The sequence below is a fragment of the Magallana gigas genome, chromosome 7, assembly GCF_963853765.1.
Source record: "Magallana gigas chromosome 7, xbMagGiga1.1, whole genome shotgun sequence".
NCBI classification, from domain to species: Eukaryota; Metazoa; Mollusca; class Bivalvia; order Ostreida; family Ostreidae; genus Magallana; species Magallana gigas.
This window is the reverse complement of record NC_088859.1, coordinates 8,188,700-8,214,550: the sequence shown is the minus strand read 5'-3', so window position 1 is coordinate 8,214,550 and position 25,851 is coordinate 8,188,700. Positions and strand designations below refer to the sequence as shown.

At 32.4% G+C, this 25,851-nt stretch overlaps 1 protein-coding gene across 3 annotated transcripts; it reads left to right on the top strand.

The window, feature by feature from the left end:
- The first annotated feature begins 352 nt into the window (after positions 1 to 352).
- Positions 353 to 24,650, top strand: LOC105325117 (jouberin). 3 transcript variants are annotated; one of them, XM_034456039.2, is made up of 33 exons: positions 353 to 487; positions 852 to 926; positions 1,314 to 1,380; positions 1,626 to 1,671; positions 5,950 to 6,082; positions 6,801 to 6,891; positions 7,133 to 7,931; positions 8,060 to 8,138; positions 8,299 to 8,482; positions 8,834 to 8,929; positions 9,037 to 9,130; positions 9,323 to 9,418; positions 9,673 to 9,771; positions 9,967 to 10,095; positions 10,361 to 10,422; positions 11,353 to 11,539; positions 11,866 to 11,981; positions 12,342 to 12,507; positions 12,908 to 13,049; positions 13,291 to 13,438; positions 13,913 to 14,046; positions 14,269 to 14,409; positions 14,786 to 14,879; positions 15,054 to 15,183; positions 15,630 to 15,737; positions 16,063 to 16,195; positions 16,323 to 16,393; positions 16,518 to 16,583; positions 16,733 to 16,895; positions 17,138 to 17,220; positions 17,346 to 17,434; positions 20,604 to 20,638; positions 23,510 to 24,650. In XM_034456039.2, the coding sequence occupies exons 1-33, from the start codon at positions 475 to 477 to the stop codon at positions 23,626 to 23,628; spliced, it is 4,188 nt and encodes a 1,395-aa protein (XP_034311930.2). In that variant the 5' UTR covers positions 353 to 474; the 3' UTR covers positions 23,629 to 24,650. The 3 variants fall into 3 exon arrangements, with proteins under 3 accessions (XP_034311930.2, XP_065922686.1, XP_065922685.1); XM_066066614.1 differs by lacking the exon at positions 20,604 to 20,638 and adding an exon at positions 17,606 to 17,622; XM_066066613.1 differs by lacking the exon at positions 20,604 to 20,638.
- The last annotated feature ends 1,201 nt before the right edge of the window (positions 24,651 to 25,851 follow it).

The following is a 25,851-nucleotide window of genomic DNA, read 5'->3' as shown; positions in this document are numbered from 1 at the left end:
CTGTCAAGTAATTCAAAAATTTTGTTCATAAAAAACAAAGAAATATCTAAAATTCCAATTTTAAATTAGCCTATGTTTGCACATATTTTCATTATTAAAAAACACTCGTTAAATTATACATCTTCGCTAGCCAAGGGCGACGATCCATCGTGGTTTTTCTATTGAGTGAATAGAGAAACACCGTGGAACGCCACCCTTGGCTAGCGAAGATGTAAATTATAATTATTGGACTGTGAGCATACATTGTGAAAGAACTGAGTACTTTCAATACTTTGATTTTTTTACAAGTGGCGGACCTGCATAACGCAAAAAGTGATGATGTTAAAATTCTAATATAATGAGTTAAAATATAATTAAATTATCTAACATATCTTGAATTAAATCATACTCGATCTTTTACACTAGTCGGTTTAAATCCTTGCAACCAATGGAGATTCGATTTGATATTTGGTGCGTGCTAGAGAGTAAACAAAGATGGCTGACGAAGGTATGAAATTTTGTTGGTTACAAACTATTTTATCAAATTAAATGTACTCTGCATCGTAATTTTTAAATTAGGCAATTGCATTCAATGATATATTTGTATGTCTTCGAAACGTATACATATCTTACAATTTTTAGTACATCTGCAAGGATAATTAGGCGAAAAATGTTTTGCCAACAAGATTAAACATGCCGTTTGTATACAAACATATATAAGTTGTTTCTTTTATCAAATCTGTTTTAAACCAACACGTTTTATCTATGGTCACATTACAAAGCACAGTATTTACAAATGAAGTTGTAGTTTAATTACATTCTTTTGATTTGTTTCATACGAGTGTAAAAAGATAGTATTGTATCATTTATAGTCGAAACAAAAGCAAAGAAAAACAAAAAAGCCAGACCAAAATCTGGGAAGGCAAAGGATGATGAGATTCCACTTGGTAAATATATTTCTTTTAATTAATAAATGGACATCGCAATGATTGAAAGATACTTGGATAACCCATTTAAATACAGAGTATAAAATAAAATCCTGATCAGCTACTACAGTAAATCAGTGTTTCTTTTGAGATAAATACTATGGGTTTTTTTAAACCTTTATTTTGAAAGCGCTATAGATTAAGTTGTTTGAGCATTGGACTTATTCTTTGTGTTTATTTATCCCTGGTACCAAGAAAAAGGATTAATATGTGGAAATTTGGGGTAGCAAAGAATTAGATCTGTCATGTTAATCAAAATGTATTTTAGAATGCTTTCAGATAAAGGTTCTTCAGACTGTATTAAAATGAATAATTACTAAAGGTTTTCGAATTTCTTTTTTTTTTTAGCGGATATGAAGCCCAGCAGTTCTAAATTTGACCAGTTATTACAGCAGGCTGTTGGCCAAGCCACTGAGTAAGAATATTTTGTTATTAGTTTTGTTTTGTCTTAAAACTGAGATGTCATTTACCACCTGATTTGCTCTTTAGTCTGTTGAAATTCAGTTCAACCACTTTACTTTTTTAAAAGGTTGAGTAATGTCAGGGTTAAGTACAACTTCAATATCAAAGTAGAATTGACAAGTAAATAAAGAGGCATGGTTTAAACATATTGTTTTAGCAGATGTTATTTTCAAGTAAATGCTGTCATGAAAATTTCAGTGGAGCTAAAAAGAAGAAAAAGAAGAAGGCTGAGGCAGAAGCTGTGGTAAGTGTGACCCTAAGTGTGTAAATTACATAAATATTTAGCTTAGAATACTGTTACTTGTTTTAATTCCATTGTATTAAAATTTCATGATTTCTCCAAAAATACCAATTACAGACAAACCTCGTTATCTCGAACTAGACGGGATTGGTTAAAAACTTTGAGATACCCAAATATTTGGGATATCAAGGGTAAAATAATTAAATTTTGATGTTGATATGATTATATATGATCAATTTGAAATACTCAAGCAAATAAAATCCTTCTATGAGACTTTGTACACTGACTATGATACAGATCTGATTGATATTGACTTAAATGATATTATAGATAATACTTATGTAAAGAAATTAGATGACCATACTTCTAAACTACTTGAAAAAAAAATATCAGAAAGTGAAATTCTTGATGTGTTAAAAAACATGAAAAATAATAAGTCTCCTGGAAGCGACGGCTTTACTGCTGAGTTTTTCAAATTTTTTTGGAATGACTTAAAGTGTTTTATTTTACAAGCAATCAACTGTATTTTCACAAAAAAACAACTACCTATTACCCAAAGACTTGGTATAATATCTTGTTTACCCAAAGGGGATAAACCTCGGCAGTTTCTAAAAAATTGGAGGCCAATTACGTTATTAAATGTTTTTTATAAGCTTATATCTGGCTGTTTGAGTCGTAGATTAAAACCTATACTTGATTTAATTATCTCTGACACACAGTCGGGATTCATGAAAGATAGATATATTGGTGAAAATACAAGATTTGTTTATGACTTAATGGCATACACGGAATCAGAACATATACCTGGGTTATTAGTTTTAATCGACTTTGAGAAAGCTTTTGATTCAATTTCTTGGTCCTTTATATACAAGGTTTTAAATTACTTTGGTTTTGGGAAAAACTATATAGACTGGATTAAGATTTTCAATACAAATTTTAAAGCATCTGTTTTACAATGCAGACATTTATCTGAACAAATCAATATACAAAGAGGTTGCAGACAGGGTGATCCTATTGCCCCATATCTATTCCTACTCTGTGCAGAAATTCTATCTATTCTTATTAAACAAAACAATAATATTAAAGGCATTTTTGTTAATGACAAAGAACATAAAATTTCACAATATGCAGATGATACTTTGCTAACTCTTGATGGCTCACCAATTTCTTTATTTGCTGCTCTTGATAACCTAGATTTTTTCTCAAAATTTTCTGGTTTAAAGGTAAATTGTTCAAAAACTAAAATTATTTGGATTGGCTCGAAAAAATTCTCAAAAGAGGTCTTCCATCATACTAGATGGAAACTAGACTGGGGTTCAACAACTTTTGTTTTGCTTGGAATTCATTTTTCAGTAAATTTAGAAAACATCACTGAATTAAATTATAATATTACTTTACCAAAAATTAAATCACTGATACAACAATGGAAAAGACGAATACTCACGCCAATTGGCCGAGTGACAATTGTTAAAACTCTTATTTTGCCAAAACTTAATCATTTATTTATTTCTCTTCCCTCACCAAAATGTGAAAAAATAACTTTACTTTGTAAAGATTTATTTGAATTTATATGGAAATCAAAATGTGATAAAGTAAAAAGAGTTGTTGTATCACAAGATTACTTATCTGGGGGCTTAAAAATGGTTAATGTAGACTTTTTTATCAAGTCATTAAAATGTTCTTGGATTAAGAAATTAACCAAAAACAACAAGCCATGGTTAGATATATTCTTAACAATTAATGGTAGAGACATTGTAAATGAAATATTTGATTTTGGTGATGCATTTATCTCAGATATTTTGATACCTAAAAATAATGATTTTTGGAATGATGTTTTTACCTCATGGCTATATGTCATGAAGAATACTGAAAATGAAATGTATGCAAAAAACAATTTTTTAAATGTTCCAGTATGGTTTAATTCTAATATAAGGATTAATAACAACAGTGTTTTCTACAAAAAATGGTATCAAAATGGTGTTAAAAATGTTGGTGATTTTTTATCAAACGAAGGAAATTTTTTAACAAAAAACATGTTTCAGCAAAAGTTCAATATCTCAAGAATATGTATAATGCAATACAATAGTATTATTACTGCTATTTCCAGTTTTTTGAAATGTATGTCATTGAACAAAAATGTTGTTGAAAGTAGATGTGGTCCATATCTACCTTTTTATTTTGAAAATATTTTACTAAATGAGAAATGTACAAAAGTGATTTATAATTGTATAAACAAGAACAATATTGTTCCCACTTCAATATACAAATGGAATGAAGAGTTGTCTTCACATGGACTTGATAATATATGTATACAAGATGTGTTTAAAATTTGTTTTAAAATTACTATGGATTCCTCATTACAATGGTTACAATACAGAATCCTTCATAGGATTCTTCCTGTATGTTACTACCTTAAAAAAATCAAAATTAAAACCGATGACTGTTGTAGATTTTGTGGCAATGAAATAGAAACTATACTGCATATGTTTGTTTTGTGTGAAAAAATATTACCTCTGTGGAGAAATTTTAGCATGCATATATACACAACAACATCTAATAGAGTCGGTTTTAATGTTACTAATATTATTTTAGGCGAGACTCCATTAAATGTAAATAACAAGGTAATAAATTTTATTATATTATGTTGCAAACAGTATATTTTTTCATGCTTGTTGCAAAGTAGAATTCCAAATATGTGTGGCCTTCTTAGTCATTTAAGAATGAAATATTACATTGAAAGGTGTGTAGCAGGGATGGGGTAATGGTAATTTGTAATGGTAATTGAGTGTAATTAATTACAAATTTTGATGTAATTGGAAGTAATGTGTAATTGGCCACATTTTCAATTACATGTAATGGTAATTTAATTAATTACTTTCGAAAAAGGCATGTAATTCCAATTACTTTTCAATTACTTTCAATTACACACTGATGGACATATAAACCTTAAGCTTTCCACTACCCATTTTCCCCACACAATGGTACATTAGGTCAAGTTCGAAGAGTAGTTAAAAAGCATTGAACTATTATTATATATATCACACTAAATATTTTTCAAAATGGATTTTTTCAATGATTCAATATTTAATGATTAGTTTCCCAAATGTATTTGTTGATTTGTTTGATCTCTTTTTTCTTACAAATACTTATTTCCCTTCCTATTAGAATAATTAGTGTGTCAATTATCATTGAGTTAGTATAAAACATCACTGTTTAATTTACAAACAAAATCAGTGTTATCGAAATTATATAAACTATCAAGTCATGCTTTGTAATTGATAGCCTAAAATACACAGAGCTAAAATGTATGGCTTCAAATGGGTTTAAGTTTTTGATGCCTAACATGTCCACAGGGTATGTTCCCTTATTGCTAACATTTTGATAATTAGGTAGAGAACAACAGGTGTGAATTGTGTTTTGATAACAATTATAGTCTGCCCTCTACCCGAGATTAACCTGTACTTTGGCATTGTATTTACAAAAGAAAAAAAATAGTGTACTATAAAAATGCAAAGGAGAAAGTTTTTATATAATAGTTTTGCATGCAAGAAACACTTTAGTTGACATGGTAGGTGTAGGTTAAGGGATATGACTTTTAAATGTTAATTGAATATCAGGGTGTATGGGACACCTCCATATTGTGACTACCAGTACCTGCGTTTTAAAATATTTAATAAAAACCAAATATATATTTTTTCTTTCCAAAAATTGTAACTAATTATCAGTCTGAGTAGCAATACACAATTCAAAATTGTTAATTTTTGATAACCAGTGGTTGCTCTGGAAAAATATTTTTGAACAAAACTAGTTGAGTTATATTTCATCTTTCTATTTTTTTTAGTATCAAGAGCAGAAATTGATTAAGTTATTCCATTTACCTGTGTAAATTTTAAACATATTACTTACTAATGTGAATGTGTGTGCATGTATGAATGGGTGGTGAAAGAAAAAAATAATTCATTGTAAAACCTGTATATATCTTAAAAGTGTTTATGAAAATACAATGAATAAATGTTAATTAAAAAAAAAAAAAAATTAAATTTTAAGTGTTTGGGACTTAAAATCACTTTGACATATCCATGGTATTCGAGATATCGATGTTCGAGATACCGAAATTCAACTGTACTATGATGTTAATTTCACACTGCAAGAAATTGCTGAACAAAGTTTTAAGCATTGAAAACTAATGATAGTTACTGTATTCACGATGGGTTTAATTTTGCGGAAAAATGATAAATCACAAATATTGAAAAAATTAAAATCATGATTCTCTGGTTGCAGCTGGAATCTCTAAGAAAAGGAGAAGGTCTCCAGAAAGAAGAAGATGCAGCAATTAAGGCCAACACATATGACCCAGATAACAGTCCCAAAAATGAGAAAAGCAACAAGCGCCGACAAAAGCTGCAGGAGCAAGGTCAGGCACCAGTTTATTATTCCTAACAGTTTATCCACCAAAATTTCTCATATTTACAGTGGTCACAAAAAAACGCACAGACTACTGCTTTTCAAATTACCTCAGATTCTGTTTCGATATTTCTGTGTTGTGTTTAAATTGATACCTTTTTGACAGTTTGTAAATATTTTGCATTTCTTATGTGCATACCATTGGAAATGATGGTATTTTGTATTAGAGATTTTTTCCCTTTGTTCTTATTTACTGTATTGTTTGATGTCTGTAAATAGATCTGAATGGAATGTTAAAAGAAAGAAGTGGATTTTCTATTCATACCCAGTACACATACCATTTCTCACACCGACTCTATTTTCATTGGCACCCACCACAACTTCTTAAGTGGGCTTGATGGTCATGGCTAATTTTAAACTATATTAATCTCCTTAAAAAAAGGGCTCTATACGAAGATATAGGAAAGTATTAGAATTTTAAAGCTAATATATATGGAATGTTCCTTTTCAAAATAAAAATTTATGGCCTGAAACATCATTTCTAAAAACTTAAGGTAATTCTGATGGTTACTTTGTTGTCCATTCAGCCTCCTTAAAGAAGAGTAGTGAAAACATCAATGTAGTCATTTACAACCTATGGTTAATTACTGTTATATGTACAACAAATACTGCTTGGTCTTGTGTAGTAAATAAAGATAGTGTAGATTTATTTTTGTTTTGCTTTGTAGCCAAGGACAATTCAGCTTTTGTGAATGATGATGATAAAATCGACAACACCAAGAAAAAGAAAAAAAAGAAACCAACAGAAAAGAGTGAAATGTAAGCATAAAATCTATTTGTAGATCTTGGTTTGCATTTGCAAAATTTAATTTTGATTCTGATATAAATTTAGAAACAGTGAAAAAAAATCCTATGGATGTGAAGAAATGTTGACCTTGTGTGTCAAGTAGTCCATGGATACTTAGTTGATTAGATAATTGTAATAACTTAAAAATCAATATGAAAGGAAAGGGTATAAAATCTGTTAAGATGATATATCATATTTGTGGCATTTTTACAGTGGGACAATACTTGGAGAAACCATAGATGAACGAGCCACCACACCTAAGAAGAAGAAGAAGCCTCCAGATGTTGATGGAACCACAGACACACCAACAAAAACTGCGAGGAAAAAGAAGAAAGATGTCATGTCAGAAGATGAGAGGCCAATGTCCCCCACTGAGAGTGAACCTGCAGAAACAGGCAAGAAGAAGAAAAAGAAACCAAGTGCTAAGAGTGAGGAGGAGCAGCCATTATCAGAGCCGACCTCACCCACTAGTTCTATGACAGAGAAAAAGAAAAAGAAGAAAAAGGTATTGGAAGAGAGTGAGGGGGAGCGACCCATGTCACCAGCAGAGTCTGTTACTACAACTCCCAGAAAGGGGAAGAAAAAGAAGAAGAAAGGAGAAGAGACTGAAGATGAAGACACTAGACCTTTATCTCCCTCAGAGGATTCTATGCCAGCTACACCAACCAAAACTAAAGGGAAGAAAAAGAAGAAGAAAGGAGAAGAGACTGAGGATGAAGACACCAGACCTTTATCTCCTTCAGAGGATTCTACGCCAGCCACACCAACCAAAACTAAAGGAAAGAAAAAGAAGGGAAAGGATGAAGAGAGGCCTATGTCACCATCTGAAGAATCCGCCACAGAGGAGAAGGTAGAGAAGAAAAAGAAGAAAAAGAAAGATAAGAAGCAGGAGGAGAAGGATGAAGAAGAGACTGAAGAAAAGGCTGTTACAAAGAAAAAGAAGAAGAAAAAGAAGGAAGGTGAAGAAGAAGAAGAAGAAGAGGAGGAGGAAGATGATGATGAAGAAGAAGAGGTGTGTTCATTTGAAGTCTATTTGATGTCTGATAATACATGTACATGTATATAAATTATATGAAAGAGATTTATTATCATTGCTTTCATAATATGATTTGATATGCATATTTTATCCATTGGTTTCAGGGGGAGATGTCACCTGATGAGGAAACTATAGTGAAAAAGGCAGCTAAGAAAAAAGAGAAGAAAAAGAAAAAAGAGCCAGGTACATATATAGACATAGAACTCTGAAATTGATATGAGATTAGAAAGCTGTTCAATGAAAGAAAATGAGAGAAACAGAGATACAAGGACATTGAACACAAGAAAGAACATTTACCTTAAGTAAATAAACAATAACGAATTGTTGATTTGTCTTTCCTTAGTGGATGAAGCAGAGTTACAGAGGAGACGGGAAGAGATGATGAAGGTGGAAGATGAGGGAGAAGTTCTCTCTGTGACGGTCCATCGGACAGACAAACTCAAAAACGACTTCCACATCCTCCATCCACTAGTCAGAGTCCACATAGTGGATGAAACAACCGGCAACTACCTCCATAAACAGCACATGTAAGATCACATGATTTCAGCAGACACCAACTGTATATTTTTATATAGCTCAATGTGTGCAGCACAGTGTGATTAAAGATCATTGGATTATATTTAGATGTTTCAAATCTTAAGCATTTATTTCAGCTGTTTTATTGATGATACAGTTTACATATGATACAGTGTATATATGATACAGTTTACATATGATACAGTTTATATATATGATACAGTGTATATATGATACAGTTTACATATGATACAGTGTATATATGATACAGTTTACATATGATACAGTGTATATATGATACAGTTTATATATATGATAAGTTATTGGGAAATGGAACATTGAGGAATGTCTTTCTTTTGTAGGGACCGTGCAGTTACAGCTTTCTTTGAAACCGAGAATGAACATGTTGACAAAATCCTTCCCATCATGACTCAGCCATTCGATTTCAAGGAGAGGAAGTAAGGAGTTAAACTTCTAGATAAACAGCATTTGTATTAATCAGTTCTATGGGTATTTTTGAATATTGTTTTTTCTCCTGTTTAATACCTTTTTCTTTTTTCATAAGATCTGTCCTACCAGTTTGGGAAGAGCTGCTTTTGTTCAACGAAAATTTTAACTACTTCATACAGAGTGATGTTAAAGTCATTGTTTTCTTTGAGGTAGGTGTTCTTTTTCTTTTATGTGAATACAATGTAGTTGTACATGTATAAGTAAAGATACATGTATATAAAAACTTTGGAAGCAGTTACAAACTACATGTTTTTATTAGATAGATAATTGTAGTTTGTTTGCACATTTTTATACTCCATGGAGTTTAGTAATTTATATGAAATGGATTTTTTCATCAACAGGTGCTTGATTTTGTGAGCATGAACACAGCAAGGAGACAGTTCAGCAATCAGAAGAGAGAGGGGGGCTGGTACAGAATAGCCTGGGCGTTCCTTAAGGTAGAGCATTTTGTCCCTACAACTCCAGAATGTCCCTGTCATGTTTACATGCAAGAAGTCAAAACTGTGCATCAGTTAACCTAATATCAAAGGCGAAGTGCAACTAATGTACAATAATACTGTCAGATCAAACCCTACCTATGCTCTCTGATAACTCCTTGTCTGAATATTTTTCCCTGAAGTATTGTTTATTGATAAATTCCTTTAGATCAAAGACTTGTATGTCTATTAAAGCAAGTTTAAATTGTTTTTAGGTGCGAGGAAATAATGACAAATTAAACACTGGCTCCAAAGTGAGGCTGCAGCTCTTTGTTCCTCCCAGCGGCTTCAGCGCCAAACCAAACCAGCTAGAGGTAAGTTCCAGGTCCCAGGGTAAATCTTAAAACTCTGAAAACATATTATCTAAAATATTAGGTTTTGTATTATCTAAAATAACTAGAAACCAGGCCTGAAAAAGGCATCTCTTTAGTGAATGTTTTCAAAAAAAAATATCCCTGCATAGATTCATGGTGAGACTTCACACAGTACATATGTGTCCCTGGTTTTAGGTTTACCAGTGGTGGAGTAGTATGAAGAGGGAGCCCTACCCCTCCACTCTGTACGTGACCATCAAAGGAATCCGACCCCCCAGGGATGTAGAACCGGCCCTCATGAGGTCCATGTTTGCTACCCAGGAGGTTTGTATTTGTGTTATTCAGGAGTAATTCTATCATCCACTTTGAATTTAAAATTCTAAATTAAATTCTGAGTATTTTCAGAATTTTTATTGAGATCTTGATTTTTAGATGTAAAGTTTTTCAGAAATTATTTTGCGTAACATGTTGATTTCAAATAAAATATACCTTTTGATACAGATAACAAAAATTTGTTAAAGAATCTTCATTAAAGTGTCCACACTCAGTGGATAGAATATTTGAAATTTCCTTCTTTGATCTTTTTTAGGAGGTTGGCTCTCGAACTTACACTGACTTGAAGAAAAGTACACAGTGGGGAGAAAAGAAAAAGTATGTAGATGTAGTAATGCATTTGGATATGAATTTCAATTTTTTTTTCATAAAAGTAAATTTATATTGCATATATACATGTACATGTACATGTATTATTTCAACATTGAAAGTCATCAAATTGATTTCGTTTTATGAAGGAAGAAAAAATGGTAAGTAAATCGTTTGACAGATTGATTCAGCTGTTCACTGCTAGCAATATGTTGATTTGTTTACAGACAAAGTTGTGTGAATATTTGTCCCTCACGAATGAAAACTCTTTCTTCTCACAGTTATTTCATTTCACATTTTTTTCTCTGCCTCAAATTACCTGCATCCTTCCAGTTAATAAGTTTTACCCAGTCCCTTCATAGAAAGAACATGCATGTGCATGCATCTATTCCTCTGGGCCTCATTACTTGATTATTATATGTAAATTAAAGTGTTAAAATCAAAGACCCATATATATATTGAGAAATATTAACTGGAACAATGAATGAAGAAGATCTTGCATAAGCATTTCCCATACAGGCATGGATATGTTGCCACCAATGTATGTACCGGGTAGGCCATGTGTGTTAAAGATAGCAATGCTCTTCATTCACATTACGTAATTCCCTAAATGATTGTACTGTCATTTATGTCATTGTGAATTTTTCACCACAGCTTCACTGTGTTGTAATTTTATTATTTCTTCTGATAATATTATCAACTTAATTCCTTTTGCCAATATATTTATAATGTTTATTTTGACAAAAGACATACCCGGTATTTTATCTCGAAGCTCCATGGAAAAAAAAACTTAGTTTTTACAAGTGATATTTCATTCAGTATGCACATAAGGATTGTATAATACTGTAATTTTTGGAATAATGTACATGAATATGCTTCAAGTGCGTAAACAATACTCTGTAATAGGGAATTATCTGAGAATTTTTCTGCTTGTTTTAGGGGGGAGCACAAAACTTTGTCTTCCTGGTCACGGTTGCCCGGTCAGACTTGCCGCATTCCAAACGTCCTTCAGGTCACCCTTCCTGCTGGGAAAAAGGGCTGCTTTGTCCTCCGATTCTCACATGACGGTCGCAGCTTGGCATGTGCTTGCAATGATCGCGACCAGTATCCTATATATATCTACGAGGTAAGTCTGTTTGTTGAATGTGTAACATTATCATACATTTATAACAGTGAGGCTAGATTTTTAGAGTAAAATAATGTGTATATTGTATACTATCGACAGTAGTTTTTAGCTATTTGATAGCAAATTTGAATAGTTTTGTTACTAAAAATTTGTTTTCATTAGTAATTACAATTCATCATAATTTTTAAAATTTGTAAAATATTATTTTAATTTTGATGTTTTGATGTTGGTAAAAGTAACCCATATAATGAGTGATTTAAATTGTGATTGAGTGATTGTAAATGTTAAGCAATGCATTGACTGTGGGTTTTCTATAATTATCTCAGGTGCCATCATTTGAGCTGAGAGGAAAGTTGAAAGGTCACTTTGGATTGGTGTATGATTTATGTTGGTCAAAAAGAGATACCCATCTCTTGTCTGCATCGTCTGATGGAACGGCTAGGTAAAAATAAATCAACTTTTTTAAAAAGAATAATAATCATATATAAATAAGAGCCAGGATTCTGTGGTTTGTCTTGGGGATGTAATTTATTAGATATACCATAGATTAATTTCCTAGATTATTTCAATTTCAATAATAGCATGAAGGTACATTTTTGGGATTTTGATATTAAAGAAACCGTTAATTTTGATTACCAGTGATATACCAGTACAAGTTTTATGATTACACAGTATGTATATATAACATATGGATATAAAAAAATATGCACATTGAAATGTGTACAGTAACTTCAAATCTGAAAAATTATGATTCTGTTTGCATCCTTATACTGATTGTTGGAAATCTGTGTCTTGTCTGAAGGGTCTGGAACTTGGACAACTTTGACAGCTCAGAAAAACTTCTACCTCACCCTGGATTTGTGTACACGGCCAAATTTCACCCCCGCCTGGACTCGGTGATTGCGACTGGGGGTTATGATCAGGTGATCCGAGTGTGGGACGTCAGCGGATCAGAGCCGCACGGAGTCGTAAGTTTCCAATCTGTATCTGCAGAAGTATTGAGATCCATGGATAATCATACATTTAACTAAACTATTTTTATTGCAAGTATCGGGTAGTAAGATTTTTGTGATTGTTTTGTTGTTGTTGTTGTTGTCGAATATTTATTGTTTTGTTAATAAGTGATAGTGATAAAAGTTTGATTATACACTGAACATAGAGAACACATGGAATGGGTGAATGCCAAAAAGTGAATCAATAATGCAGAATGAATGCAAAAATTAGAAAGTGACTGTTTGATTGAACAAATCAAAAAAGTTATTAGAATGACACCACACCTGCAATAAATGATAGTCATGAAATAAATAGCAATGTGTCTTATTTATGCATGATTTATTTATTTATTTATGCATTAACTCTTGTTACCAGCTGAAGCAGGAGATTGAGGACCATCGAGGACATGTGAACACCCTGGTGTTTGAGGAGGACGGAGGAAAGATGTATTCAGGAGACAGTGCAGGAAATGTCATCATCTTCAATGTGTTTGTAGGGGAACAAGAACCAAGGCTAGGTAACTTTCTATTTACTGTTCAATGTTTAGAGGATAAAAACCCAACATGACTGTGTAAAATTATGTTGCTTAGTCTAAATATTTCAAATCATTCTTTAAAACATGAGTTTTGATACTTGGAAATGAAGTTTTTTCTCTCTTCATCTTCCGAAAATGAACAAATGACATTGCAATTAGTGTAAGATACTGAAATAATGGAGGTTAAATTCATGTGTGTTGACATTGTATTGACATTTTACAGGCTGGGAGAGAGACTGGACATTGTTCAAGAAAATCCTTGACCCCGAGCTGAAGGATGTCCCCATAAACTGTCTGACCCTCCATCACAATGGGCGACGACTACTGGTGCACAGCCGCGACAACATCATCCGAATGTTTGACCTCAGGGTGTAAGTCACAGTCAACACAATGTCAAGCTGTATTTTTCCCTTGTTATCTGATCACATGTTTTTTTTTTCCAAATGAGGCTTTGAAGAATGTATATTTTATGATAGCAATAGAAAACTATATACATGAATTTATTTGTACATGAATCAGGGTGCTAGTAACAGTCAGCAGTATGCTCAGCTGTACCATCCACCTTTATATTTTGACATTGTTGGCTTTTCCTTTCTTTTTTATTGTTTTGTTATCAATGATACTGTAACAAATGTATATGATAGCAATAGGAAACTGATTGTGGAAAAAAATTGTACATATATTATTCAGCCTCTATTTTAAAATTCATAAGGCAATCCACCTATCATTATTACAAATTCAATAGTTTAGAAAAAAGGAGTGTATTTTGTTGTTATAATTAAAGTGTATGTGTTGATGATATAACAGTTGGTCCTTTGAGTGAACTAGTGTGTTGTGCATTACAGACAAAGGGTGATGCAGAAGTACATCGGGGCGCTGAATTTCCGAGAGGAGATCCACAGCACCCTCACCCCGTGTGGCTCCTTCGTGTTTTCTGGCAGTGAGGACAACTTCGCCTACACCTGGAACACCGAGACAGGTAAAGGATGGTGTCCATCACAGAAACTCACAATAGATAAACCTTTTCTTCATCTAAGATATATTTTATTTTCCAAACACTTCTGAAGGGAGATAAAAGAATTGTTGGTTTGACACCTTATGTCAAATTGAATATGGAATATACTAGTCTGTAAAGATATTCAAGAGACTTACATTTAATATTTAGATCTGTATTGATTTTGTGGTGATTTTTTGATTGTAGGAGACCAAGTCGCCATGTTTTCGGAGCTGAACTACCAGTTCCCTGTGACGGACGTGGCGTATCACCCTAGAGACCACATGATGGCACTGTGTGCCCTCGGCGACAACCAGCCAATCCTCATCTACAACTACGACCCAAAGGGTAATTCATCACTTTCTAATGATGACATTCTTAGCGTTTTATGCAATTAGAAATTCTGAAATGTATATTAAAGGGATATTCTATATAGTTAGATCTGTGAAAGACATTTCATTTGTGCTTGAATTAAGTTCTGTATTTTTTATACATAATCTTTTTTTTCATTAATGCTGACTAGAAGATTGATTTTATATGCTATAGTTGTAGTTTTATTCTGAAGAAAGAACTTTGATACAATAGTTTTTTTAATTAAGGAGTTTCAAGTCATACAAAATTCCTTGTAAATGAAGGTCTTGCATGTAGAAAAGTGATTGACAGTGAAATAAGAACTTAATTATTGATAACTGAACTAAACTGCTTTTGAATTTTGACTGAACAGTGGCCCAGATAGATGCAGGCTTGTCTCCCAGACATATTCAAGTACCCGAGTACAAAGAGCCAGAGGAAATTCCATCCACAACTACATTCCCAGGGTCAGTTCTTATCAGGAGAGACCTTCTTTTATATCAATTCACACTTGCACATTTATTTTATGACATTACTGATATTCGAGGTATGAGTTGTAGATAGGCTCATTTGTCAAGAATTTTCATTTGAAGAATTCTTTTCTCACTGTACTGACCTGGCACCTGTTTATGTGATTTTAGATCCCCAAGAAAAGAAGAGACAATGAAAACCGCCAAAACCATGGGATCTCGAGTCCTCTCCAAGGACGAGTTCCAGGCTCATGCCACTGCTCGCTTTGAAAAAGTGATGAGGAAACTCAATAGTGCTACTGTAAGTTAATCAATTGATCTAACACTTTATTTCACCAATATGTTATTTCTATAATTGTATTGTATTGTGTTTTCTTGGCTTTAAAGATAAAATATTTTGCAGCCAGTTATGCCTCAACTGAATTAAACATGAAAGAGCATTGAATTTTATATTTATATCAAGTGAATTTAACTGGATTTTCTTTCAGTGATATTTATGGGAAAATATTTTGTGCTAGATTTCACAAATGATACATTTACATGTGTAGCATACGCACTTAATGTAAGATGCACTTTACATGAATTTTACAGGGAATTTATGTGAGTGCTTTAATTGAATAAGTAAAATTAACATTAGTATTCTGTATATTAATTTCCTCTGCATTCTTAACATCTCTATTTAAATGTGTATCAGTGTATTGGGTCTGTAAGATAATTCACATTTGCTACATCTGTTTCTACATGCAGTCTCAGATGGCATCTTCCCCATCCATGGAACTCCCTGGTGTTCCAGTGTCCACCCCTCGGGTAGGTCACACTGGGCTGATGATGGACTCCATGACTCCAAGAGCCATGGTATGTAACTGACTACTAAGTTGTTTCCACCCTGGCTAGCTCTTAAACTCTTCATTGATATATCAGTGGACCTTGCTTCTCCCATCTCTTTATTGACTGTTATATTGTTTACTTATTGTATATGGATGATATTTACTCCTTCTACATTAATGTTATTATGGTATTCTTGTTCCTATGTGTTAGTTACAATGAAAAACATAGACCTTTAAGAGCATACATGATGATAATTTTCTTGTCCTGCATGGTTTATTTTACATTCTGTAATAGAGCATGTTATCCTTTCACATATTTACCCGGTAATCATCAAATATTTTTCATCCCTTAGATGGCCTCCCCACAAGCCTTCTCCCCCCACGCCTCTCGTACCCTGACGGGTATCATGCAGCAGCAACAGTTCACCAACCAGTCCCTGTATCTCAAGTCCAGCGACTCTGATTGGAGGCCAGGATTCTCTGAGGGTAAGTCAGAGTATTGGACCCAAATTCCTCTTCTTTTTTCTAGATATTTTTTTTCCAATAATAAGTTAAATTGTTTTGTTCATTGAATTGTTCAATAAATTTGTTTATTTATTATTTTATTTTCCAGTTGGTCGTCATGGTGCTCGAAGCTCTAGTCCTACATTCATTGGTCGACCACCCACAATTTCTCTCTCACAGGTATGTTAAAGAGTTACCTTTGTGTTTGTTTTAAACCATGAGATATCTGTTTAATACAATTATTTAACATTGAAACTAACAGAACATAAGCTGTATATGTACGTATTTATTAAACTTTTTGCAGCAAGAAAGTGGTAAAGCTCAGTTCTCCTTCCAAGCACCTGCTGGGAAATCGGTCAGTCGGAAACAGGTAAAAAACAAATAAACATCACTCAGTCCAAAATGTTTATAAATCTTTAGCAACATACATCTGTATTGATATATTTACCTGCTCCCCTTGATGATTTGCTCCTTAATTCTTAGTGGACAGTCATTAAATATGTCAGTTTGATTTTGTAGGTGATAGCCATGTATGATTACCGAGCTCAGAGGTCGGACGAGTTGACGATATTCAAGGGTGACGTTATCACGGTGCTGTACAAAGACAATGACAACTGGTGGATGGGAGAACTGCCAGACGGACAGCAGGGATTCTTCCCCTCCAGTTATGTGGCCGAGGAAGGTAGGGGCAGTGTTTAGTTCATGTTTAATTATGAAGCTTGCATTGATCATTCAATAATTTAAAAACCTAATGTTAGGATTTTTTGTACATAGATGATGCATGGTAATCAATGGGTCAACTGTTGCCATATTGTTTTCAGTACTACTTTCACATGAATATCTTCTGTCCTCCAAGCTTTCCACTTTCAAAAATGATCGCCATTTTCCAATTCTGTTTCATTCTTGATATTGGCCTCTTTTTAGATGCAGACAACATGGCTGACAATCGACCTGTTGACGACAGCGATGAGGATGAGGATGATGAAGTAGCTCAGGTCAAGAAAAAGGTGAGCATTCGATGACAGATGACTTGTATACTAGGAAATATCATATAATCATTCTGATGAGTTTTGACATTCATAATATCAGTATGATACATATTATTGTTAAACCTTAAATCTGTTTTATGTAGTACACAGCCTACAGGACGAAGACAGGGGAGCTGAAGTTTTTATCCGGGGCCGAGGAATCTGACGATGATGTGTTGGAGGCCAAGCCAAAGTAAGAACCTCCAACTAACACGTTACTTTCTCTTTATCTGATTGATGTGTTCATCTAATGGACATGTTGAGCCATCTTTTTCTGGAGGTATTCTAGATATCTCGGATCTTTCTTTGTACATGTGTTGTATTCCTAGTTTAACTTTATCTTGAACTTTCATTTCATTTGCAGCAAGTGAAATTTTTATGGTAATGTTCACAAAACAGATCTAACTAACGATGGTTGTATTTGAATGTTAATTTCACTTTGATTGAAAGTATGGTGTAACAAATATTGATGGGATTTTACTTGATTGTGTTTTGAATGTAATTTTCACATCATTTCTGCAAATAACAAATTTGAATTTCTGAACTTTAACTTTGGTGTCAGTGATGTGGGTGTGATCTAGAAGATGTTTTCAGAGAATTTTGAAGAATTGCTCTGTAAACTAAAATACTGAGTAATATAGCTTCTTCCCACAGACACATGGTAAATTTATGAAATATAAAGGGAAGGCAATGTCAGTTTTGCAGTTTGAGTTATTGATAAAAATAATAGACTGTTGATATGTGGTAGGATTTTTTTTATCATGGTGTGGGACCCAGAGTTATATCAAGAATTATTTGCGTGTAGGAGATGAAGGTGGAAAGTTTCTTGAAATTTTCTTGCAGGTGAATAAAGTTGATTTACAGTAGCATGTGTACTGATATATAGACTTACATACTGGTAATTTAAATTCAAATTTTCCAATTGAAGTTTTACCCATTTAGATCATAGCATGTACATTCAGTAAAATTCATTGAATTTATAATTTATATGGATACAGTTTATTTCATTTCATAACTAGATTGCTCTTCTCTGAATATATATATATATATATATATATATATATATATATATATATATATATATATATATATATATATATATATATATATATATATGCCCAGTTTGTAATTTTATTATTGCCAAATTTGTTTAGAATCGGAAATTGAAAAGCAAGCAGAGTGTATGAGGAGTGTTTTGATGTAAACCAATGAGAATTTGACAGTTGTAAGAAAATACCTGAAAGGTTGTTTACCTGTCCCTTTCTATCAGACATTTTTAATTATGCAATTTGTGTCAAATATCTATTAGAGATATACAGAGATGTACAGGACCAGGTTCAAGATTTACGAAAGGTCGTAATTTTTGTCTTAGATGTAGACGTAAACGCAGACCTTGCCACCAAATTTGCGTGTGCTTAAATTGTGTTTTACTAAAGGTCATAACTACTCACGTAAACGTAGATATACACATAAACTTTTTCGTAGTTTATGTTTGGAACTCTTCTAAAATCTACACCAAAACATAAGATACAACTTTTGGTAAAACACAAAGTCAGCCTAAGTTATGTCTATGTTTTATGTCTACGTTTCCAGATACGACCTTTTGTAAAACTGGACCCAGATGTGTGCATGATTTAGAATATGGAGTAAACCTTAAAAAGCTGTGAGGAAACAACTCCAGTTTACATCTATTTAATTCAAAACTTATCTGAGATGTAGGAGCCTTGTTCATATTATTTGTTAAAAAAAACCAAATACTGCAGAATCAATTAATTTCGTGGGGACCAATTTTCATGGATTGCGGGGTTTTTGCTTATTCGTGGGGATGTGATTTCATGGAAGCGTCAGTTTTCATTTTCAGTGATAAAGAAGACTCTTTCTGAATTTGTTTTCGTTGAGGATGTAAATTCATGGTGGAGGACTACCCACGAAAACCTCGAAAATTGATCCACCACGAATTCTAATGATTCCATAGTAATCAATTACACCGATGATAAATATCAGCCTTACAGTGTAGTCAGATTTAAAAAGAGTAAATTGACAAAATAAAAATGAATGTTCCCTGAAATGTTTACTAAGGATAGTATATCTGTATCTTCTGTTGGAGATTTATCCTTTTATAAAGTGCATGATGATCCAGACTTGACAAATGTCCAGTGGAATAAATTTTATGTTTCAGTTTGTCTAAATATTTCATTAGAATTGAATTATTCTGATACATTTCTAATAGTACTAGAGTTACTTCAATGAATTCGATAAATGAGCGACATTTAACTCTAACATACTTGTTTCATAGCCCAGTTACACATCCATTATTAATTTTGGATCCCCAACAGTATTGGGTGGCATTAATTATCAATGCATAGTAAATACTGCAGGTTTGTTTAGTGTTCGAGAAAAAAGTATACTCATTTTGATGGAATGGATATTGAATGTTAAATTATATATTAACTGTTCGCTAGCGAGGGTATTATAGGAAATTGTCACTCCAAGAAATTCATCAGTGACTCCATGTAAGGCCAACATTACCCCTGAAAGCATGCCTAGATTTATTATATTGTACTAACTTTATATAATGCAAACATTTTGAAAAGTGTTGACACCAGACAAGAATTAAGGTGATTTGCATAAGTTCTTGCAGTCAGTATTTGTTGTTTTGTTGTAATATTCTAATAAATATTCCTCTATTCTTAAATTATTTCAACCACAAAAAGTCCAACAAAATGAATATTTAAAAAAACTTGTTGAACCACTATGTGGCTACATCACATCTCATGTAGTCTAATACAATCTCTGCAATTTGGAAATAGCCTAAATATGCAGTGCAACATATGCATTGCTGGTTGCTACATGAAATGTAGTTCAGAGAATAACAAAACAGTTATTGCATGGGATCTGAACAACATATGATTTGTTGGACCTTCAGACATAAATGTTGCTCTAAGCCTTCATTTTGGGCAACAAATCTAGTGTTCCCTCTTATCATTGACAAGTACAAACATGGCCTAAGTAGCAATTCGATGATGCCTGTTGCTCTTCTAATATCATGGAGGTCATTTTAAGGTCATTGAGGTATTTTTAAAGTTCGATTTTGACCAATCAGATTTAAAACAACTGATTTACCAGCTGAAATTATTTTTGACTTCGAGCGACATGGTGTTTGGATACTCTTGGATATGAAGAGAAAATGATTATAAATGTAGCCATTCAACTGTTTGAATAATAATCAGTTGATTTTTACCTCTAACTGACAGTACAATATATATTTTATTTAATGCTAATGTTGTAACCAAATTAATGTTTGGTTTGGTTTCAGAGGGTTTTTTTTTTTTACTAAAAATATTCATTGCTTTTATCACCAGTGGATATCACCAATCAATGAAAGACTGTAAAACAGGTATAAAGAGAGAGTTTATTCTGATTTTCTTTTGTTTAAATTTGTTGATAAATGATGCATGAAACAACATCTGTTTTTAAGCCTTTTTTAAGGAAAGAACATCTGGATTTCACGTTGACGATTTAAGTCAAGTTATCAATGTTGCATGAAGATTTAAGCAAACTTTCATTGCCTGTATTTCGACTGTTGACCAAATTGATTTTTTTTAAATGCTTGATAAAATCCAAAAGTGCATGTGGAATTAAGGCATTGATTTAATTCAGATAAGAGTTATATAAGAATATTTACATTTGATAATGCAATATCCATGGGGTTTCAGGTATTTTCCCATCTGTTCCTGAATTCATATTGTCATATTTTTACAGTTTCAGATCTTATTAACTAGTCAATATTTTTTTTAATTAACCATCAAGATAACTTTGAGAAAATTAAGTATTTTCTTTTTTTTCTCTTCTACTTTCTTTTTTCCTGCCTTTGCTTTTCTTTTGTTTGCTTTTATTCTTTACATGCATTTCGATTGAGAGAAAAAAAGCTATAGATATAAATGTAAGCAAATTAAAATTAACATGCAGACTCTCTAGCTAATCACCTACTGAAATACTTCACACCAAAAACTCCACAAACATTATCAGAAAAGTGATTGGTTGTCAAGGTAACACTTATTTCACAAGAAAATATTCATTATGTAATCCTATTTCAGCACAATTATTTTAACCCATATAGATAAATCAAACAGTTTGATCTCTCTCTCGAGGAGTCAGAGTTTTTGTCTTCAAATAGATCTGTGTGTGATCATCTAGAAAGCCCTGCAATGTATGAATGCCTCAGTTGAAAGGCAAAAATGATAAAATATTAAACTCTATTTCCATTTAGTTTGAAAGTGTTTCACTATCTCCCTCCATCGCCGCTCTCATTACCTGGTGACGGTATTTGTTCTGTCAAAAGGAAATATTTCAACTATCAATCATTAATGGGACACGAATCACTTTTTTTTATGAATTTGTATACCGAGAATTCAAAATAGGACTTCTAGTATCCATACAATTAAAGTATGAAGTTTCTGCCGTTTTTTAACACCTGACTTAGGATAAGACCGTTAGTTTGATGTGTACTCGTTTTCATGAATTATTCAAGACCGACACTTTTGTGGGATTTGTTCTAGCAAAACTTCATAGTACATATTGTATCATTAATATTAAATTGCTCCTAAATTTGCATTTTTAATACCTGAGTTTTTTTTTAGGTTCAGGTTACATCATTAAATTTACCCAAATCTTAAAATAATGTATAACAAAATTGCAACCAGGAAGCCAGTTTGAAAATTCTAGCCAAAGCTTTAGACAAATGATCATTTTACATCTCAGCTCTTTTGAAGTACTTCACAAAGGTTTGACCATTATATAACTAGTGCCTGTTTGGGAGGGTAACTGTTGAAATTGACACCCCGAGAAAACTATTGTCAACCGACATGAAGCGGAGGTTGACAATGGTTTTTGAAGGATGTCAATTTCATCAGTTACCCTCCTAAACAGCACTATTTATTTTATTATACTGAATGTCGTAATTTTAAAGAAAATTTTACTGCTTTTATACAGAAATAAAGTGAATTATACGGCGAACCGTACGCGCATAATTTACGCGCATGTAACAATTCGTTGTGTTACTCAATGCCAAGTGTGCTGCTAATGCTGAGGGTAATAGAACGGATTACCTACTGCGTCTTAACCAATCAGATTTCAGTATTTAACATGAAAGTATAATAATAGTATATGGTGTTGATACTTCGCAACAGAACTTCACATCATTTCTTTTATTAAACTCTGTAACATCATGCACCGATATTGGATTGTAATATGTTACATTTAGGAATTAGTGGACATTTTTATCAAGTTATCATTTTTTGTCCCAGTAAATTTAGTACATGTACTGATGACATTCTTAGAGATTCAGTTATGGAAAAAGTGGAATTTTTTTTTTAAAACGTCTAAAATCTGCAAATTCCTTTTGAGTATGATGCCAGAAATGTTGCTATCTTGGCAATGCAGGCAAAATGAGTAAAAAATGTTCATTTTTTGCTTGAAATTTTAAAAAACATATCTGTTGTATAAAGAAATAAACCCAGAATGATTAAAAACAAATAATAACTGCAGCTGTTAGCGTATAGTTGATTTGCCAAAAAATTCTGAATCAATATCAGAAATGTTTAACTTTAATAAATACTAATCATATCAGATTTCAGTAAGAAAAAAAAAAGATAGCCGAAGGTGACACTAGTTGAAATGAAGGCATGGATACACTGATAAGCAGTGTATTTTACAAAGAGTTATTCCATATTTTTTACCATAGATGCTAATATTCAGATTTTTTCCTTAGGAAAATACATGTAGCTTTGATATTCTCTTTGATATTCTTTTCAAATGCAAATGATATTTAAAACAAGTTCTTTTCCTATTTGAGTTTGATAAATGAATATTTTAGAATGCATGAATGGGGCACTGATAACGTTCATTTTTGTGTTAGATTGAGCGGGCATCTAAGCAAGGTTTCAATATTAAGATTATCTGTACTAGTAGCGTAATTTAAATAAACTTATGGATCTACACTTTTGTCCCAAAGCTCAAAATCAAGACACCTTTAGGTTTTCATAAATTTTTCATCCAATTTGCAAAATATTATTCTGATGGTTTGATGGAACATAAAAATGAATTGGTACTTCAGGAATAGATTGCTACCATAAACGTAAGATTACTTAAGATTTATATTTATATATGATATAAAATTGTTACAAGTGACATGCAGATACTATCTATACCAATGAACTGTGAGATATTTCTAGAAATTAATAAGAACTTTATTTTTCTGATTTAACAGAAAGAAGAACAGGGGAGACTTGGAGGCAGAGAGTGAGACAGCGTCCACAGGAAGTCAGCCGGGCACTATGGGTAAAAAGAAGAAGACCGTCACTATCAATGAATCAACGGCCTAAGTAGTCTAAAGTGCATCTATCTATCTATTAACCAATACAAGGGACTTCATTATTTGTGATATAACAGCATGACAGTTAGTTTTGTATTCTCAATGGATTTGGTTGTTATATTGATTTGAAATTTTACTTCTAAAGATTAAATCATATACCGGTAACTCATTCAAACAGAACCCACTCAGAAGATCAATATCTATGTACAAGTGAGCAACTGTGTGAGTTAGCAAACATTTCCAGAATATTGTTCCATGTGGTAAAAAGTGATTTTCTTACTGGACAAAATCCCTTCATTATTTTTTTGGCAGCAGTAAATGCATTTCTTTAAGATTTTATTCACAAGTTATGATGGAAGCTTTCATTGAAGTTTTCACTCGACCAGTCTTGTAATTTTTCATACATCCTTTGAGTGAAATAATCAAAGAAAATTTTTTTTTATAAAGGTGCCTTTGTCTAAATATTTTATTGTCTTGTGTAACATGACTGCAAGCACAAATTTTTGAAGAGACTGTCTGACATTCCGACAAATATAGAGTGCTAGTGAATGGGAGTTTTGGGCTCCATTATTTGCATTTTTTATGATTTGCTAGGTTAAAAAATTGCTAATTATGAGAGGATGCAAATACTACTTGATAGGTTGTTACCAATGTGCCAAATATATATATAATGAACAAATGTGATATTTTCCATAGTTTTGTATTGTTGTATAGATGTAAGAATGTATTGTAAGTATACTCTATGTACTTGTATACCTGTAACTCATTTGTTTGATTCTCAATTTACACCACAATGTACCGTCCATTACTTAATTTGTTGAGTAACATGGGAAGTTAAATAATATCTTGTAATCAATGTTTGTTTTAGGTTAAATGGAAGCTGTGATATTTAGCGAAATCACCCCTCCGATTTATCAGCTTTTTGTTCACATTACAAGTCATTACATGGTTTTAAAGCAAGTTTGGACAGTTTTATTGACAAAATTGACAAGTTTTACCAATTACATCCCATTACAATTTCCCCACAATCAATAATTACAGAATAAATAAAACATCAAAATATTTGCACAGAAATGAGATGTTGGAAAAAGAGAAATTTTCTGTCAGTCGATTTTTAACATTCAAAGTGGAGTTCTCCCTCATTGATTATTGATATGTCACATGAGAGGGGTTTGGATGGATGCATTCTATAATGCATCTTTAATAAATAGAATTTTTTTGTTTAGCAATCCCTCCTGACTTGGTAATTTGAGTGTTTTATCATCATTACCTATTTTTTGGTTATTGTTTTTTTGTGAATTTTTTTTTGGTCAGACATTAGCTGTTTAATATGCAGTGAAAAGTTATATTTGGGAGTCTAATAAATAATTCATAAATGAAAATGATTACTTTTATGATCTGTATGGTCATAAAAATCAAAATTAGTATGTAATATGTTAACTGTTAATTTTTTGAATGTCATAATCAGTGAAGAATCTCTAGTTCCTATATTTCCAAAAGATCATAAATGCATTTATCTGAATTCTTACATGAATGAAATTTCAACTATAAGTATGTACACTTATTTATTTATTTTTATTTCTTCATGTCTACTCTGTTCAATTTAGTTTATATGTTATTTTTATTTATTGTAATTTCTGAGTTGTGGCTTTTATAGTTTACTCATGTAGGGTCACATATATAAAGAGGCTATGTAATTTATTAGATTGAGCCAGCACAAGTTCTATGCAAGAGCAGAGTTGATGGTGATGTGTTAGACATTATGTAGATGAATAATTAGATTTTAATAAAGTTATTAATTATGAATGAAAAAACTCACAAGTTTTTACTTTACTTAACATTTTACTAAGGGAATGGAAAATCAAATTACTTTAGCTAATATCACTTTTGCGACAAACAAATTATCTTCGTAAATAACCCAATAAAGCAAGCTCAAACGTAGGTCATGTGATTCGGCCATCAGTCAAATCCCAGAACTGCTTGAGGGTGATCATTAAAAATTTATTTCCTAAAAATATTCAGATCTGTGAGGGAATCCCAGGGGACCCATGGAGAAAAAAAAAATGTTGGTAAAACAAATTCCCCAACTGTCTGAGTTTCGAGGAATGTTTTATTTTTAGTGTGTATTTTTTTTTTTTACATTACTGCAGTCTTGTTTGAATGAATCAGAGCCGTTGCTATCATGGTAGTTAGACGTTCTAAGGAGATTTGGGGGTGGGGGGGGGGGGGTGTACTTT